At 34.2% G+C, this 18,998-nt stretch overlaps 4 protein-coding genes across 12 annotated transcripts in view; 2 read left to right on the top strand and 2 right to left on the bottom strand.

Moving 5' to 3' along the window:
• The window catches only part of LOC106623711 (aminopeptidase N), a 131,919-nt gene extending 123,995 nt beyond the window's left edge, over positions 1–7,924 (top strand). For all 6 annotated transcript variants that reach the window (XM_036361592.2, XM_036361594.2, XM_070105540.1 and 3 more), the window contains 5 exons: positions 749–1,829; positions 1,886–2,076; positions 2,147–2,314; positions 2,400–2,543; positions 5,029–7,924. In XM_036361592.2, coding sequence (XP_036217485.2) covers positions 749–1,829; positions 1,886–2,076; positions 2,147–2,314; positions 2,400–2,543; positions 5,029–5,284 — 1,840 coding nt within the window. In that variant the 3' untranslated portion in view covers positions 5,285–7,924. The remainder of the gene's footprint in view (positions 1–748; positions 1,830–1,885; positions 2,077–2,146; positions 2,315–2,399; positions 2,544–5,028) is intronic.
• Positions 7,925–9,137: 1,213 nt separating this feature from the next.
• Positions 9,138–11,641, top strand: Spag1 (Spag1 axonemal dynein assembly factor). The gene is made up of 4 exons (XM_014243312.3): positions 9,138–9,981; positions 10,046–10,173; positions 10,819–10,946; positions 11,004–11,641. Exons 1-4 carry the CDS (start codon positions 9,275–9,277, stop codon positions 11,508–11,510), a joined length of 1,470 nt encoding a protein of 489 aa, XP_014098787.3. The 5' UTR covers positions 9,138–9,274; the 3' UTR covers positions 11,511–11,641.
• Positions 11,506–16,696, bottom strand: LOC106623713 (uridine phosphorylase 1). Of its 4 annotated transcripts, XM_070105543.1 has the most exons (9): positions 16,616–16,670; positions 16,224–16,535; positions 14,676–14,720; positions 13,711–13,831; positions 13,494–13,631; positions 13,223–13,432; positions 11,983–12,136; positions 11,699–11,913; positions 11,506–11,635 (listed from the first exon to the last, which is right to left on the bottom strand). In XM_070105543.1, exons 3-9 carry the CDS (start codon positions 14,687–14,689, stop codon positions 11,540–11,542), a joined length of 948 nt encoding a protein of 315 aa, XP_069961644.1. In that variant the 5' UTR covers positions 14,690–14,720; positions 16,224–16,535; positions 16,616–16,670; the 3' UTR covers positions 11,506–11,539. The 4 variants fall into 4 exon arrangements, with proteins under 4 accessions (XP_069961644.1, XP_069961642.1, XP_069961643.1 ...); XM_070105541.1 differs by lacking the exon at positions 16,224–16,535 and having other exon boundaries at positions 16,616–16,696; XM_070105542.1 differs by lacking the exon at positions 16,224–16,535 and having other exon boundaries at positions 14,676–14,716; positions 16,616–16,690.
• Positions 16,697–17,908: 1,212 nt separating this feature from the next.
• On the bottom strand, positions 17,909–18,864 carry Spc25. The gene is made up of 3 exons (XM_014243316.3): positions 18,652–18,864; positions 18,379–18,583; positions 17,909–18,303 (listed from the first exon to the last, which is right to left on the bottom strand). The coding sequence occupies exons 1-3, from the start codon at positions 18,764–18,766 to the stop codon at positions 18,039–18,041; spliced, it is 585 nt and encodes a 194-aa protein (XP_014098791.2). The 5' UTR covers positions 18,767–18,864; the 3' UTR covers positions 17,909–18,038.
• Between the last annotated feature and the right edge of the window lie 134 nt (positions 18,865–18,998).

Here is an 18,998-nt window from a genome sequence, read left to right as displayed (position 1 = left end):
TGAAGCTTCTCAGCTCACTTATACAAGTACTTCCTATAACTTTCTGATATACACTACTTTACAGAGTGTTGGTTTCACTGAAACTTTGGGATGAAATAAACGTCCACGGAAATATTTTTTAGTATCTCAAGTCCACCTTATATTCGAAAATCATTTTCATAAGATTTATATAAGTTTGTTTCTGAGATTCTCATCCATTGCATGTGTTGCACCTAACCGAGGTGGAGTTTGGATGGATCCTTTTTATGCAAATGCAGCAAATAAATTCCTCGGGGCCCGGGTAGTGATTATATAAAAGTCGATAAATATTAGGCTCCTATTATTAATATCATCTTACAAAAAGGGTATCTTTTGTTATCAGGTGCACGAAAAAAGCCAAACGGAAAGCCGAGAATCTGGAAAATAAGTTTTTCGGTATAAAACTGTCCAACATTTTAAGGCGATTTAAATACCTCTGTCTTACAACTGCCATTACTTACACTCCGTATTCAAACCCGCTTAGGGATATCAGCTGGTAATTTTTTAAAAATCAATCTACAAGTATTACAGGAATATAATAAAGTTAAAGCCGATCGATCTGCAATATTTGATTCTAGGGATTAACTCTTGAGAACTATTGAATCATGGGTCATATTCCCTACAGTTGGTTAAATAATTTGGTATACCGCAAAATTTTGGCGCGAGCATAGAATTTTTTTTAAAGTCTACACAATTTCTATAAAATTAATATATTTTTATAAACTTGTAGAGATTCTGCTCTCCTCGTGCCTGAAGATCTTGATCGTGCTTCTTCATCTGAACACATGGAGCACGTTGCCCAGATTGTCGCACACGAATTGGCGCATCAGTGGTTTGGTAATTTGGTCACACCCAAATGGTGGGATGATCTTTGGCTGAAGGAGGGTTTTGCCTGCTATATGAGCTACTTGGCGCTGAATACAATACGTCCTGAATTCCAAATTATGGACACTTATACAATCTACGAATTCGGCGATGCCATGCAACATGACGCGGACAACAGTTCTCATTCCATTGCTTTCGATGTGAAATCAACAACGGATATACGTCGCATCTTTGATCCGATCACCTATTCAAAGGGTAATATACTTCTGCGTATGTTGAGCTCATTTGTGGGCGATGAAGCCTTCCGTGCAGCAACACAAGATTTACTGAGATCTTATGCTTATGATAATGCCGATCGTGATGTGTTGTGGGAATTTATGACACAACATGCGCATGAGCGTAAGACCCTGCCCGATAGTCTGCAAGTGAAAACGGTTATGGATTCATGGATAACGAAACCTGGTTATCCCGTAATAACGGTCGAGCGTCGTGAAGCTGATCTAGTGCTAACCCAAGAACGTTATATGTTGCCATCGCGAAATATGTCGGATGACAGCCGTTTCGTTATACCGATCACCTTCGAAACGGATGAGCTACGCAAAGGCGACAATATACCCACACATTGGATGATGGAAACTGATCGACAAATTGTCATAAGCGATGCCTTTACCTCGGAAAATAACACAGAGAATGTGGTTTATGTGAATTTGAATCGCCAGGGCTACTACCGCGTCAACTATGATATGCCCTCTTGGTTGGCATTGAAAAAGAAGTTCACCACGTTGCCGCGTATCACACGTGCACAACTTTTGGATGATGCTTTACACTTGGCACAAGCCGAGTACTTGACCTATGACATACCCCTGACCTTCCTTATGGAGATCTTCACAGCCACCGATGACGAGCTACTGTGGCGTGCAACGCAACGTGGACTCAATTACCTTATCTATATGCTGCATCGCGAGCCAGCCTATGAGACATTCAGAGTGAGTAAAACTATTTTTTGAAATTAAAATTTTTTATAGCAACCTATTTCATACAGGCTTTTATGAAATTCATTGTACGCCCCGCCTTCGACCGCTACGGCTTGAATGAACCAGACAATGAATCACACATACAACTACAACATCGCGCCAATATTGCGCGCCTCGCATGCAAATTCAACTACGATCGCTGTACAATGCCAGCGCACCGGAAGTATCGCGAGTGGATGGCCGATCCCAAACTCAATCCGTATGTACCTATAGTGTCCAACTCTTTACATTTTTAATAAAAATTTTATAAAATTATTTTTTTTTTACAGCATTAAGCCAAATCTGAAATCGATCATTTATTGTACGGCGCTCGCCGAGGGCTCTTTCCAGGAATGGTACTTTGCCTACAAGCAATACAAACGCACCACAAGCGCATCCGAGAAGGAGCAGATCTTGACATCTTTGGGCTGCACCACAAAACCATGGCTGCTCTCCAAGTACGTAATGGATCGAAATATCATTGAATTTTATACACAAATTATACATATATTTTTCAAATTTATTATTTACTCTCACTCGCAGATATCTAAATATGACCATTGATCCCACTTCTGGTATATTAAAGCAGGATGGCGCTCGCGCTTTCCGTGCCGTTGCTGAGAACCCGATTGGTTACGAGATTGCATTCGATTTTCTGCAATCGAAAATCAATGAAATCTCTGAATAGTAAGTTGAATATTTTTCATTAATAGATAAATTCTCGTCAATAAACGAAGAGATTTAAATAATCTTTTCGAAGATATGAAATCTAGTGGCGCTTTTACAGTCATCGTCCGTCCGTGCAGGCGCGGATTTAAAACTTCTTTCGTGTCATAGTTAGAGCAATATCAATCCACATAATAGCATAGGGCGATAACGTAAACTATGTCATTATTTCCAAGTGTGACCTAGCAAGATAAGAGTAGAATTATTGACCATAGAATTTAAAGAAAAAGTCAAGCTCCATTAATCACTCAAAACCGGACCAAAACCATTTATATTATATCTTTATATTACCTCATTTACTTAACGAGGTTTCAGTGTTTTTTTTTTTTGGTGTCCAGTTCTTCATTATTTTCATTGTTAGAGAAGGCTAATTCCTTTCTTATTTAGACTGGACCCCCAAATATGATTTCTGTGGCTCAAACCTGTCTCAACTGTTCGTTTCCTAAACAAACATTTAGACGATAACACCTAACCTCACTATAAAATTAGAAATAGTTTTCGGTCAGCTGCTTCAACCACAAATTCCTTTCCATATGTATAGACCATTTTGAATTCCATTATCTTACTTGACTACTGAATTGGGTGAAACAATTTCATACCACTAAATCCAAAAAACAAAAAGTGAAATTTTTTTTGCATCTCCAAACCTTACAATGAGTACAGAAATTTTTATAGTATTGTATATATACTAATACATATGTACTTCGAAAATCAGTGCTTCGTTTCATCCTTTTTATACTCTCGCAACCTGTTGCTACAGAGTATAATAGTTTTGTATCACCTAAAACTAATCGAGTTAGATATAGGGTTATGTATATATAAATGATCAGGATGAAGAGACGAGTTAAAATCCGGGTGACTGTCTGTCCGTCCGTCCGTCTGTCCGTCCGTGCAAGCTCTAACTTGAGTAAAAATTGAGATATCTTTATGAAACTTGGTAGACGTGTTTCTTGATACCGTGAGATGGTTGGTATTGCAGATGGGCGTAATCGGACCACTGCCACGCCCACAAAACGCTATTATCCAAAAACAAATAAATTGCCATAACTAAGCTCCACAACAAGATACAAGACTCTTATTTAGTATAGGGAGGGGCATCTGCAGTTAAATTTTTTTTTTAAGTGGGTTTTTTTATAGTCCCGCCCCTAATAGGTTTAATGTGCATATCTCCTAAACCGCTAATGCAATAATAACAAAATTCATTGGAAGCAAATTTTTTTAGAACCTCTACCTACAGTGTGAAAATGGGTGAAATCGGGTGGCAACTCCGCCCACTCCCTATATAACGGTACTGTTAAAAACTACTAAAAGCGCTATAAATCAAGCACTAAACACGCCATTAAATTTTATCTCTGGGATGGTATGAGATGACTTTATAGGAACCGCGTTCAAAATACTGACAGTGGGCGTGGCACAGCCCACTTTTAGGTGAAAACCCATATCTTGAGATCTGCTTAACCGATTTCAACCAAATTCGGTGCATGACGTTCTTTTCATATTTCTATGTCATAGTGCGAAAATGGGCGAAACCATTTTCAATTTCATCTGATTATTTCACTTTCCACTATGCAAATCAGGCAACAATTACTGTATCGGGATAAAACTTTGCGTAAATAATGCGATTAAAGTATGACACCTTGTGGCCAAAAATTGTCTTAATCGAACCAAAACTGTTCAAGCCCCTAAGTACTAAATATGTGGACCCCAGTGCCTATAGTTGACCTTCTACCGAAAATATCAGTCAATCCACAAAGAAATCTCAAACGAGTATACTATTTGACTTTGCGAGAGTATTAAATGTTCGGTTACATCCGAACTTAGCCCTTCCTTACTTGTTACAATATAATTACGATTCAAAGTATCAAAATATTCAACTATCTTCAATATATTTGACTAGTAATGCTTTTATGTCTATACTCAGCCCTTTTCCATATCTGATATATGGAATATTTATTTTGACATTAACATAGATGATAACGACTATGTACAAATCCATGTTATCTTAACAGAGATTTTTAAGTTACTTTGAAGCATACTTTTTGGCTCAACATGTGATTATAAACGATCCCCATTATCATAGCATTTGAATATATTTTATTCCATAAATGCATTAATAATCAAAATAAAAGGAATAAGAAAGGTCTATACTGAACATATTGTGAAAGTAGAAGCTTTATATCTTATATTGCCAATAGTTTCTGTGTGAATTCTAAAATTAAATGAATTTTGTGTCTCTATATCTAATTGGGCACAGAAAAAGGTATTTTTTTACAAACTTCGTGGCAAACTTAATATACACTGTTCAGGGAATAAAATTATTGGGGAGTATGCGATATTTTTAGAAAACATTTTCTTTATTTTTTTGGACTAGGTATATACATATGTATGGCAGTCAAAATATTATGATCCAAAAATTTAATTACATATCCTTTCTATGTAACTCTAGCTTCGGCGATGGCTTCTCCACACTCACCGAGATGATCAAATCCATCACCACCTACATGAATAAGGAATACCACAAAGATCAGCTGCAGCAGTTTGCCGATCGTGCACGAAAACTGGGTCTGACAGCAGTCGAAGAAGCCATCGGCTTGGCCATGGAGCAAGTCAACAACAACATTTATTGGCGTGAGCATTCTTACTATCAACTGAAAGACTTCCTGGAAGCGATAGTCAGCGAATTTCACATAAATATATTTTAAATAATGGGCAAGTTCGCTGGTAGAGAGTAAAAATAAAAGAAATCGAAAAGGCAAACAAGCAAGAGCAGTGCTTAGGAATCTTTAAGAAAATGAGTTTGAGAGTTATGTATGTGGATGGTGTTTGATTGGGCGTGCAGTGCGCATGGAGCAGGCTAAATGAATGCGAGAATTGATGTGGAATCGTACGATGTACTCATTTTCTTTTTAGTTTAAGATATTTTACTATGTAGCGTAAGCGTGAAAGCTGTTGTTAGAGGAATTATATAACATAGGAGCTTTAAATTTTGCGTGACAACAACAAGCAATTCAGCGTTAAAAAAAAAATTCATATTGACATTGAAATTTTTGTATTTAAGCACACAATTGAAAATTATATTTTGTAATAATATGTTGTTTTGCCAACAAAGTGATATATTTGTATAAGTGAGTGTACCATATTTCCTCTGCTGAAGAAAGGAAGCCAACTTTTAACTAACGGAAAAAGAGAGTGTAAAAGTAATGTGTAAAACTAAATTAGCACAAAAGCAACGAGTATTTTGATATTTATTTTTAAGTTTAAATTATTTTTTATTATTTTTATTTTTTTATTTTTATTTATTTATTTTTTTTTTGTTTTGTTTTTGCCTTGTAAGATGATATTTTTAGTGTTTTTTTCGAATTTATTTGCTCATAATAAAAATTATATACTACTTACAAAAATGCGCGCCAGTATACATAAGAATTTAAATATAAATACAATCAGTGTTTAATGTGTGAATAAAATTCAAAATTAAGCAGCATTTAAAGAGGTTTTAGGCAACCCTGAGCATTTGAAAATTGTCAATTTGTATATATGCTTATAAAAAGTATTGAAATTGTATGTTAAACTTCACAAAACGGCGCGTTCATATTAAAAACACTAACTCATACATATAGTTTATACATATATGTATATGTATGTACTCGAACGATTTAAAATAACGACACTACTACATAATAATACACTATTTACCTATAAATATTTAAAAATACTACCATATAATACTTATACAACACAAACACATCAACTATACGAAAATATTTAATTTTTACAATTATAATGTCAAATCAGCAGGTCTCTATTATATAACAGATATTTTTAACATTTTTGTATACCAATTAAACTGTAAAATTAATTAGTTATGTCTACTCTTATAATCACATTACAATTTAAACTTAAATGTGTTTAAATTTAATAATTGTAGTGATGTTCCTATGTTGAAATACACGCATACACATGTATGAATGTGTGTAAAATATATTTGTATGTAAAACGAACAGCAAATAATTGCAGGAAAAATATAAACTATTTTATTAATAACTAAAAATTTGCCCAAAAGCACGACTAGCTATAAGTTGAAGCATAAAAATATAAATAATAATAATAAAATAAATAAATAATAAGAAAAAATTTAAAGTAAAGAAAAATAACTATTTTATTAAAACAGTTTCGAAAACATGGTGAATACTTACCGACGCAGTGCATTTCAATCGATTTGGAAACTAAATTTGGTTGAATGATCTAGAAAAATAGAAAAACAATAATATAACAATTTCTAACGGCACACAAAATAAATTTAAAATAAAATTACAAAGAATATTTACAAATTCAATTAGCAAACTATTTTTTGAGTCACCTTTACGCATGATTTAATTATATAGGGTTGTGTTACTTGAGAGTGGGTTTCTTTTTACGAAAATATTTTTTAATGCATAATATCAAATAACCCTTTTTTGGTTCTTCTCATGAATTACATTTTGATGATTTTGGTATTTTTAAAAACTATTCGTAATTAGTTATTACTTTAAAAATCATTTTCATACGCTAGTATGTTTAAAAAATATATGTTTAAACAGCTTGTTTTGACATTATGAGTTAAATCACTTTTGAAAAATTGTTGTTTTTAGGCTTTCGACACATCCTTATATATAGTATTTGAATCATGACTGTACCCCGGCAACCATCTTTCGCTTAAATTTTTGAGTTCCACTGCAAACTCTTAATGTAAATACATAAACAGTGTCTATATATAAGTAAAATTGGTAAATAATAAATATTTTTGGATTACAAAAACTATGCACATTTACATCGCACGTGTGTATGTGTGCGTAATAGTCACTTAAGATAGCCATTATATGAATTCAGCCTTAGATCGCAGTGTCCTTAAGCGCATACATAGCCATCATGCCATTTACACCTACAATGCACACATACACACACACATAACTGTTTATTTGTATATGTAATACAAAGCGAGTAATGTATTTTTTATTATATTAGTTGCAAACTTTCTAAGCCTTTTTAACGGTTGGATATTTATTGAAAGACATATATACATACATGCGAAAAAAAAAACAAATAATAATAAATTTGGAAAAATAAATATAATTTATATGTAGAAAGCAGACACCAAAAATATACAAGTATTTGAAGTTTTGCACTTTCAGTCTTTTAGACACACTATTCGAAACTAAATTAGCTGAGTTAAGTGTAAATGTATTCAAGCAGAAATTGTTGTGTTAAAAGAAAGTTCGTAAATGCTTCATTATCAATCAGATTTATTGTGTAATTGAATAAATGATGAAATAAATATGATGTAATATATATAAAAAAAAAATAAATATGAATTATTGAATATCAAGGAGGTCAAACCTGGCGCGAGTTATGCCGGGTAAAGTCCACTGTTTCGACTTTTACGTGGTCTTTGATGTACACCAGCCGCTCCCTGTTACGTCGACGGTCACGAAAAGACGCAGAAACTGCTTCGAATTGTGTTTAAACAGTATCAGTCACTGCTGAAGACTAGTTTTATGGTGTGCTTGTTGTCCGGACTGCGCAAATCCGGCACCCATTACACCCGACAGCAGGTTATGATTCACACGGTCTTTTGAGTTGCTTAGGTACAGCAACAACGCTCATTTTCAATCAGCGATCTGGCAATACGACATCGCGGATTTTTTTCACGTTTTTCTCATTCCGGTCACCTAAGCGTGGCTCGTCAAAAACTTATGAAGCAAAATCCCTTCAAAGAACGAAAATCGAATTACCGATCGATATTGATTCGTTTCCAGTAATTTTTAGATTTACGGAATTGTCTACTTAGATTTTAGGACCGATCTTGGTTTTGCGGTAAATAGGTATATTTAAGAAATAATTTTTTTTTCGTTTTTATTAATTTGAAACGATATAGGTTCACCTTCGTCTGATAAATAGTTCGTTACAACCTTTTGACACAAAGTGCGATCCTAATGAGGTAAATATATTTACGCCACATCTTTATTACTTAAAAAAAACTTTATGAAGAACAGATTACGTTTTAATATCTAAGAACTCAACTATACACTAAGTTTTCAAGGCTTTGTAGTCTAAAGCATTTTATTCAGCTATTATTCTCTTAATCTGAATATACGTTGTAATGGTCCGATATCGGCGGTTCCGACAACTGAGCAGCTTCTTGTAGAGAAAAGGATGTGTTTAAAATATCAGCTCGTCTCGCTGGTAATTTTTATGTTATGTTCCCGACGTTTTCTTCTGGGTGTTGCAAACATCGTGGCAAACTTAATATACCTTACATACAGGATATAATATCAACATAAACCACCTTCCGTTCGCAAAAGGACTCCGTTCGTATAGAGAACTAAGTTTTATTTATTTTTTCAAGTCTCAAGCTCCTGAATAGACGTATGAGTTTAACTACCGTTAAGTATGAAAAAAGAGTGAATTACATCCCTGAAAGCTATGTACATATATGCAATTAAACGATTGCTCGAATCGGTAATACTTGTAATTCAGGATCCGTTACTAGCAGTTACCGACTCATTCGTGCTTGTTTAATCGATGGGACAGCAAAGTAGTTTTCGAAATAAATATTATGAGAGAATCAGTTTTTTTTTCAGTTTGCAACAAAAAAAAATATAATTTCCAGCAATACAAATTACATTAAAATATCTTCCCAATAGCACATAAATAACATGGATGGCAAGGAAACAAAGCGTAAGCTCATCGATAAGTTTGATATTCCAATAAATCATTTGGATTTCGCTTATATTGGCGAGTGTGAGAATGCACGTGAAATAGAGAAAATTGTACAAATTTTACGTTCCGGCGAAGAAGGTTATTTTCCTGAACTCACGACCTGTGCGGAAAATAAATTACGACAACTCAAGCCGAACAGTCGACTTTTTCGTTGCGAGGAAAAATTGCAGGGACGTGAGGCGCTCTCGAAGCAAGAGTGGAAACCGATATTCGATTGGACGAATAATATAAAGGTGAAGGACGTTGAATTGTCAGCCGCCGCTGAAAAGATGGCTAAAATAGATCTAGGCGTGCCACCAGTACGTAAGAGCGGTGCCATTAAACAGTCTGAAGAAAATAATGAACTCAAAGCAAAACCAAATAGTGGTGTGGCTGTGCCGACATCAAAAATTTCAACCGAGCGTATCAAGTCCACCGATTACGGAAAATGGGATAAATATGATGCAGATGAGGAGTGCTTACGCATGGAGTTGGCTGAGGAGCGCGTGCAGGAAGAGGTTGAACGCAAAAATCGCCTTAATAAACAAAAATCAAAACTACAAATGGAAGATGGCGACAGCACAGTTGCAGCAGTTAAAACCGTCCAAGAGCAAGAAGTACTCAGCAAATTTACCGATGTAGAACGCGAGCGGCTCGCCGAAGAGTCAGTAGCATAAATTGAAATCTGCATATAATTTTCATGATATTTTTACACGTAACATTCACAGATATCGTCTGCGTGGCAACGATTATTTTCGTGCTAAGGAATATGAAAACGCAATTGAAGAATATGGACGAGCGATAAGTGTCTGCGCAGAGAAGGCGGCGCCAGCTTATAATAATCGTGCCGCAGCCAGTAAGTATAGGCTTTGTTGATAAACAAGTGAAATATTTTAGGAAGCGAAAATACTAGTCAGTTCGAGTCCAGAAATTAATAATTTTTATGCTGTGAATTATTGGTCGAAAATAAATTCGCGGTCAACCTCCAACCTTTAGAATGTTTAAACAAATTTACAAGAAGACTGTTCTTAGTTGAAACTAAATCCGGGGTTGTAGAACCGAGTACCTTGGTAGCGGTTAAGCAATTTAGAAGTGAACCGTAATGACAGTTCTTAATCGAAATTTATCCGGAGTCGTAGAACCGCTTTGGGGACAGTTTACCAATTTTAAAAGAAACCGTAGAGACTGTTCTTAGTTGAAACTAAATCCGGGGTTGTAGAACCGACCGCCTTGTGAACTGTAATAATACAAGTAAACAGTTGAACTGTTCTTAATTGAGGTGACCGTAGAGCCGATTACGTGTCGATAAATTAAGGAAAAAGCCACAAGTAATAGTAACCACCTCTTCATATATGGTATGTCCGACTAAATGTTCGGTAACACCGAAAATATGCAAAAAGTTCGATTAAAACAATCTTTTCGCTAAAATTCTTCGGTCATGTATTTTGTGAGTTGAACTCGTTGCAATACACTTTTCTAACTTTCAATACTATTATTTTAGGAATAAAACTTAAATGGTATGCAGAAGCAATTAAAGATTGCGAGCAATGCTTGCAACTGGAGCCGAACAACTTGAAAGCCCGCTTACGCCTAGCAGATGCTACATATGCTAATGGGGAAAGACAAGAGGTAACATGTTGGTCGAAATATTTTGACGAAACTGATAGATCCTCTCTTTCCCAACAGTCCTACGCCTTATATATGCAAGTTCTAGAGTTAGAACCAAAAAATGTCAACGCCTTAAAAGCCACAACACAACTTAAGAGTCTATATGGTGAATTTCCACCAGCCAATGCAACACGTTTATTTATTGAAGAGGAGAAGAGTGCAAAAACTGAGAAGAAAGAAAAGAAAATTTCCAAAAAAATGAAAACCAAAATTAATGAGAAACAAACTATTGAAAACACTAAAACTATAGAGACATCATTATCCACCACGAACGTTGCATCAAACCTACCCAAAACGAAACCAAGCGATTACGATTTATCAGATTTGATTAAACCAAATCGTTTAGTTAAAAACAAATTAGCCACCGCAGCTGCAGCTTTGAGTAATATGAAACCAACGAAACAACCAAGGCAACAGCCTACAAAAACAATGGAAACTACAGTAGCAACAACATTCCCAAACGAACTACGTTTACCAAATGATGCTTCCAAAGCGAGCGGAAAAATTTTAATCCAAGAGATTTAAAAGAGAAAATATATATTTTATTGTCACGTTTATACACAGTTTATTATGTAACGTTTTATAAAGCGCGACACAAGCTTAAACGGACGCTCTTCAAAGTCCTTTAATTGTGCCTTGGTACTCTTCACCTGTAATTTGCAATTATTTATGTTAACTTGTATTTATACAAATAACTTCATTAAAACACACACCTGATCGCCCTCCAGTCGATTCAAAAGCGTTACGCACACGTCAGCCGCTCGTATGCCACAGTGCAAGGTCAACGCTGCAAACATTGGCGCCTCCATTTCAATATTTCTTATGCCACATTCATCGTGACAGCGTCGCAGGAAGTTTAGTTTATCGACAACGGTGTACGGCTCGCCATTTGAGTTCGTGCAAGAAGCGCCGTCGAGTCGGCCTTGACCTACGGATTGCCAAAATACGAAATTTATAAAAACAAATTTATTTTTGGATGAATATTAGAAGTGTGAACCTTCGTAGAAGCAATCTGTGCCCATTGTATTGCCTTCAATAATATCCCAGGTATTTTGCTCCTCGGTGTCTGCTGCTTCCGTGCAAGCAATTATGTCTTTACGTAATCTCTCGTCGAATTGGGCTGGCCGTGCGACGCGTTCTCCTAAAATAGCCTGCAATTATTAGTAATATAGTCGAAATCGGACTACTTGGGAAAGTAGTATAAAGCAGAAAGTATCATTTTAAATTTGCTCAAATTATTTCGCTTTACAATAGAAAAATCAAGCACCATGAAGAAGTCAAGTAGTACACATTTTCAAGTCCTCTGATATTGAATATGAGAATCTCTGTGTTTATGGTTGATTTTATGCTGAAAATGTTTGTGAGGTGAACATATTTTCCTGAAAATGATCTCAGGCTCAAAATACATAAGTCGGTTCACTAGTTCCCCTAACCCCTTTATACGATGATTTTTGTTATTCGAGTTAACTTGATACCATACAATTCGTTAGTTATGTAATAAACGTTAACATAACCCTTATACTAAATATAATACTTTTCGTTATTCTGATTCCATTTATACCGAATATATCGGGAATGCTTAATGAAAACGTGTTAAAATATTTTCACTAGTTTAGTTTAGTTTAATGCCTAAACTTCTTCTACAGTTATATTAAATTTAATCAAAATTACTGGGTTTTGATGTAAATTTTCAATTTTTATACCCTGAACAGTAACACCCAGAATCCAATATTTCCTTTTGGGTGTTACAAACTTCCCTATAAAGTATATATTATATATAAATGATCATCATGTCAAGCTGAATCGATTTAGCCATGGCCGTCTGTCTTTCCCTCAGTTTTTGGAATATTTGTCTGAAATTGTTCACACGTCCTTTTCTTCCCAAGAAGCTGCATATTTGTCGGAAGCGCCGATATCGGACCACTATAGTATACAGCTCCCATATTAACAGATCGACCAAAATCCAGTCCTTATATGTAAAACTTTTCTATGTGACACGATATCTTCACGAATTTTGGCACAATTATTGTCCAAAGCAACGGTCAAAACTCAGAAGAAATTGTTAAGATCGAACCACAATAGTATATAGTTGCCATACAAATTGGTCGGTCAAAATCAAGTTCTTGTTTAGAATTTTGTGTATTTGTGAAGGGTACTTACTTACTTTTTCGAAAACTGTTTCTACCTATTTCTATTTCTAAGTCTAATATTTTTGATGGCTATACTTGTATACTTACAATTTCATATTCACTGAGTAGTAAGCCATTATAGCCCTTGTTAGCCACAACTACAGTGCCCGGTTTAATCCCTAGACCACCACTGGTGCCAATGCGTATAAATAGCGGATCTACACATTCGGCGTAACTAACCAATTTAATTACTTCGTGTAATACCACACTCATCGTGGAGCTGCCAACACCATGGCTTACACATAACACGCAGCCAACCTTTAAGAAACGAAATAAAATTTAGATATATTTTATATAATCCTTAAATAAAAATGATTACCATAAACCCAGCATATCTGTGGCCATCCTCGAATAAATTCCTTTCGTAATCACTACCCGAATTGCCATCGTACACATTGAAATGTATATATTTTGCTAATTCAAGCATACGCGTGTCCTTGCCACCTAAACACACCACCTGTTGAATTAATTATATCGGTAAATTAGCAAAACAGAATCACAGTATTCGTTCTCACACTCAAAAACTGTTTACGAACCTTAATATGTCCATACTGCTTTTTAATATCTGCTGTGTCCTTAGTATCCGGTACATTTACCCCTAAGTGGTATAGGAAGTCGGAAGACATTTGACCTAAGTTAGGATTTTTCGACACAGAGCTACAAAAATAGAAATTGGTTTAAAATATAGGGATATTAAGATAAAGATGCAATCGCATTATCAAGTTTTTCGAGCTAGAGGGGATTGAAAGTAGAGGGATATTGAAATGTTATTGACGAACACGAACCCACCCAACTCTGAAGAATATTGAATCAAATATACACTGAGATAAATCAAATAGAGATAGAATAGTTAACTGTATAACTTTGTTGTTGCTTTCCCTTACATATTTTTAGCCGAGAGAGCAGAGCTGTGAGCGAGCGGAAAACTAAAATTGAATCTGTATGAAATTAAATTTGCTAAGAATGAGAGAAAAAAAATTATTTTTAGAAAACAAAATAAAAAAGCTTCTCCGAAGTAAGTTTTTATGCTTAACGCAGGGATGTGAAGTGGGTATTTGGACTTTTAAAGAATTTATTTTCGAAATAGTATCTTTTTTCGGTGGCAGCGAAGGAAGAATATTGCAATCTGATCTAACGTTAAAAGGGTCTAAGTTAACGGGAATCTCTCATTATTCATTATTATTGACGCTGTCGTGTTCTTCAACGGTTTTTGGTTTTGAAAACAAGATTGATCAATTAAATATTAGGACTAGAGAATGAAGAGCTTTTTTCAGAATTTTATAAGTGGGTTATATAAAGTAATTTTTGAGAGACCAAAACAACTTCTATCAGAATGCATTATTTACACAAGAGAAAGCAACCTTAAACAAATATTTATTTAGATCAGAGAAAAATATTTGAGAATCAGATTTAATTAGGAGAACATCTTCTTTAAATCTGTTAGAACAATTTATAACTAACCTGCCTGATAGTTACATCTTTGCATGACCATTTCACTTACCGTTTTTGAGACATTTTGTGGAGTTATTTCTTGCTTCCGGTCTATCTGAAAATTATATAATTATAAAATAAAAATAATAAAGATTAAATTTACAACTAACAGTTATTGCTATAGTTTTTCACTTTCAAGTTTGTTCAGATTTTGTCGGGCTAGAATCAAAACTAATAACGAAAGTTCTTATGGCATAGGTCTTAAGGATATCAGCTTAACTTATGAATTCAAAAAATGTTTACTAATATTTTGACTGTACATACATACATGTTATTTGAAAATATTCTCAAAAAATTTGAAGTTGATTCGGCAAATAATAGTACGGAGATATGAGTGCATTTTAAATAAGGTTTTAACTTAGTGTAATCGTTTCTCAAAACTTTAAACAAATTTTTCTCGAAAAGCTGCTTTCAGAGTTGGTGTGAAAGATTTCTTCGTAACGGTTGGAGCGATCAACTTGAAATCCGTTCCCATAACAGTCGGGTCTACGTAACCGGAACGGACCCGGATTTTTTCCGGCCAAGGACTGTCAACTCGACAAAACTCTGCCGCTACAACAACAACGTTAACTTGAAATATTCACACGAACTTTTTAGTTTATCTATCAGGAAATAATTGAAGAAGGAGTAATAGTTTTGATAAGAATTTCGATTTGTTAAGCCTCTCTGAAGTGTAAATTTTTCGCAAAAAACGACTTTTATTGAAAGCCGTCTCTTAGTAATAAATCAAAATTTTGACTATTCCTTCGATCATTGTTGTATTCATGTATTGTAAAAATAATTATTTTTGGTTTATGATGTTGAGCTAATTTTAAGCAGAAAAATCTTCCTCACCGCCAGACACCTTTTTTCGGAGGTCTTCCTGGAGATCGTTTACGGGACCAAAGGAAACCCAAAATTTTTCTAAATTAATCGCCGATTATGAAGGAGATTAAATTTGCGAATGTATATTATTTTCTTTTATTTACTAAATTATATTTCGCCAAAAAAAAAAATCACAAAAAAATCGTTTTTTTTTAGTGGATAAAACCCCATTAGAAAGGTCTAGTTCTTTGCATATTGGCGACTTTTAAAACACCAAATAGCGATGCATCCGCATAGGAAATCTTTAAAAATCACATCCCTTAATTTTATCTCTGAAACATTTTAAGATCACAATCTTGACGTTTCCGTCGATATTTTGCCCCTTATACTATAAGTGATATAAGAGGTACTCAGCTGTTCTTTGATTATCAAGAACGAACTTCACTACACAATCGACAATCAATTGAAGCATTTATTGGCAAGTGCGAGATTACGCTACACAAGCTTCTAAGCAGTTATGGCGCTGAAAAATCTGTAGCTTAGGCTAACAAGTGCCTTAGATTGTTAAAATTTATTGAACGTTTAGCGCTTATCGTTAATTTTTTATTATGCATATAATGATTAATACAACTTTTGTATACACCCACAACATGTTGCGCACAGTATAACGGTTTTTTCAGCATCAAATAATTTAGTTTGCCCACCTCCGATTTAATGGTATTTTCTACTAGGTAGGATTATTTAGACAACATACCAGAAACATAAAATTTTCTTCACTAAATATGTGAATTAGATCGTATATAGATTTTTTAACTAAGCAATGGGCGTGGCGTCATCCTCTCGTGCATTAAAATTTCCCTTTGAACAAACATCTTGAAATATTTATGTTCTTAAAATGTTCAATGATATACATATAATGTTTGGTTCCGCCCGAGATTAGCGCTTCCTTAATGGTTGCTCCTTTAGTTGACCAACGGCGGAGCCAACAACTAATTAATGCCAATTAATTGTTAAACTTGATTCAGGGAGAGCTCGGCACAATGTAAATTTAATGAAAATAAAATAACTGTAAATATATGTATGTATGTAAATACATAAATAATATGATAACTTTCTTACGCACAGTTAATTCTGCTTATCATTTACCGTATTTTCACTTGCATTAAAATAATTGTTATACTCAAGATAACGTCCAAGCACTTTGAATTTCAATTTAATACTGAAAAACGAATATAAGTTTGAAATGCTCGTATTGGAAACTTGCACGAATATATACATACATATGCAAATATATGTTTACACATGTATTATTAAAGACAACTCTCTTTTTACGGCGTTTGCTTTCTATTTGTTGCTCAGAAAATATATGAAAATTGTTAGAGCAAAATAATACTGAATGTGTGTCCGATAATGCAACCATTTTTTAATTTCAAATATTAAAGTCAGGGAAAAATAATTACTTTGATATTCAAAAATTAAATCATATAAATTTATAATACTTAATTTATAATTGCAGATGTCGAAATTTTAGTGACTCTCTGATATTTACGGTATATAGTCAAGCGGAAGTTGAAAATGTCTGTATTGGGGTTAGGAGAAGGTCTTCAATACAAAATAAAATCAAATAGCTTCAGCTAATTTTAGTAAGATAATTCAGAGATTAACCGATACATTCTGTATACAGACAACTACATAGAATAACGAAAATTAAATAATAGATTCATATTTCGGGTACCGATTTTTGACACCAAACTACATTAGCTCAGAGATAATAAGCACGGGAAATACTTATAGTTTCGGAGATATCTCAGCACTGCTATATTTTCAAGTACTGCATCAAAGATGGGTTGGGTATAAATCACTGTTTGATAAATTTGTATATATGTAAGAACATTTAAGTATTCCAATGCAAAATATGCATACTGATATGTGGTCTGCATATCTGCGATTCATCATATACGTGCATGATATTAAACGATTACTATCACATTCATATTCCTAGGTGGCGGTGTAGTCGATTTATTTACAAAGTTCTTCATTGAAATTCCAATACTGGAACGTTATTATTATTCATTTTTTAACCTCAACTATCTGAAATGAATTGCATTATTTCGAGATATAATATTTTCGCATCAACACTTCCTTATTAAACGAACTTAAAAAACACTGGGCGACATCCGCCAACTAGTTTAAATATTTTTTGTTTTTTAGTTAGAACTTGCATGCTACTTTCTTTTAAGTACAGTTTCAAACACTAAGCCATACGTCCTTATAACAAAACGTGGAAAGTATACCGTTCAATTTTTGGGAAAAATTTAATATCTCAATGTTATTCCACTAGATTTACATCTTATCATCATGCCTTTCATTGAGACCGATTCATACCGAATATATCATTCGGTAGGATACCCCAAGTTTCTTGCAATAAAACGAGATAAATCAATTTAAAATTCGTTTTTAATTTATTAAACTACTTAATATAATAAAATATTTGTATATTATATATTCACAATTTAAAATTATCTTATGTTAAAAACACCATACACAACAAAGACTGCTAAAAAAGGAATTAACTGCCCTTAGTTAATTGCAACAGCATTTCGCGTACCGAACGGAATACCAGACGTTCCCATGCTTCACTATAGACCATGGCGTTTTCGGAATTGCCCCAAATAATCTGTCGCACTTCTTCCGGAGTGTGCTTTAAAGGTTCAAAGCAAAAAGGGTGCCAACTCCTGCGAACTTCTGTCTCTTGCACAAAGACTCCTTGTATGCGCTCCGGAAGTGCGTTCAAATTAATGTACGTATTGGTCGCTAACTTTAATGTGTGTATTCTAGGTAAAAACAAAAAAATAATAATTATTAAATATTTAGCAATCAATAATTAAAGTGAGCGCAGAATTATTTACTCATCCAATTGCTTAATTAATTGTTCACGGTTGTGTATAGCCTCAGCTACGCAGCGTTGAGCTTCGTTTTGCATTTCTGATATTCGCTTTTTCCAGTCGTCAATCGTTTTTTGAATCTCATTACATATTTCATTTCCCTTCTTTATTTTATTTTTTATTTTATCATATCGCGCATTTTGATCATGAAACCGCGCTTCTAAGTTCGCTAAAATTATTTTAATAAGTTAGTACAAACGCATAAACGCATTTTACAGGGCAGGAAGCCGCGCTTACCCAGGTTTTCGTGATATTTATGGCTCAATTTACTTATAGAGACTTCTCGCTTTTCTAACCCAATTTCACGATTTATCATTACTTTAATGCGTTTTCCATAATCATATTTTAACATTTTGAAGTTTATTAACAGAAATCAAAGTTTATAAACAAATAATTAGTATTAAAGCTCGTCGTTATAAAAATTATATTCAAATATGTCAAACAAACGCGATTTTGGTTAGCAAAATAAATTCAGCACTGACAGTGTATAATGTAAACAAAACATGAGCGGCATTGCCATTCTCTTTTAATTACAATTATTGCGCTGCCACTTTGCAGGCATATGGTGCTGTTTCGCTAAAATG

The sequence above is a fragment of the Bactrocera oleae genome, chromosome 2 (assembly GCF_042242935.1).
Source record: "Bactrocera oleae isolate idBacOlea1 chromosome 2, idBacOlea1, whole genome shotgun sequence".
NCBI lineage: Eukaryota > Metazoa > Arthropoda > Insecta > Diptera > Tephritidae > Bactrocera > Bactrocera oleae.
This window is presented reverse-complemented; position numbering and strand designations above follow the sequence as displayed.

Bases quoted from the DNA above. Each gene is read 5' to 3' on its own strand.
- Spag1 (XM_014243312.3), top strand. From the start codon at position 9,275: ATGGATGGCAAGGAAACAAAGCGTAAGCTCATCGATAAGTTTGATATT. The intron at 9,982-10,045 runs GTCAGTAGCATA...TAACATTCACAG, and splicing joins CGCGAGCGGCTCGCCGAAGA to ATATCGTCTGCGTGGCAACG. The intron at 10,947-11,003 runs GTAACATGTTGG...CTTTCCCAACAG, and splicing joins CTAATGGGGAAAGACAAGAG to TCCTACGCCTTATATATGCA.
- LOC106623713 (XM_070105541.1), bottom strand. The intron at 11,914-11,982 runs GTTCACACTTCT...GGCAATCCGTAG, and splicing joins CACAGATTGCTTCTACGAAG to GTCAAGGCCGACTCGACGGC. The intron at 11,636-11,698 runs GTGTGTGTTTTA...TGCAAATTACAG, and splicing joins ATCGACTGGAGGGCGATCAG to GTGAAGAGTACCAAGGCACA.
- Spc25 (XM_014243316.3), bottom strand. From the start codon at position 18,766: ATGTTAAAATATGATTATGGAAAACGCATTAAAGTAATGATAAATCGT. The intron at 18,584-18,651 runs GTAAGCGCGGCT...AAATAATTTTAG, and splicing joins TAAATATCACGAAAACCTGG to CGAACTTAGAAGCGCGGTTT. The intron at 18,304-18,378 runs GTAAATAATTCT...GTTTTTACCTAG, and splicing joins TTAATTAAGCAATTGGATGA to AATACACACATTAAAGTTAG.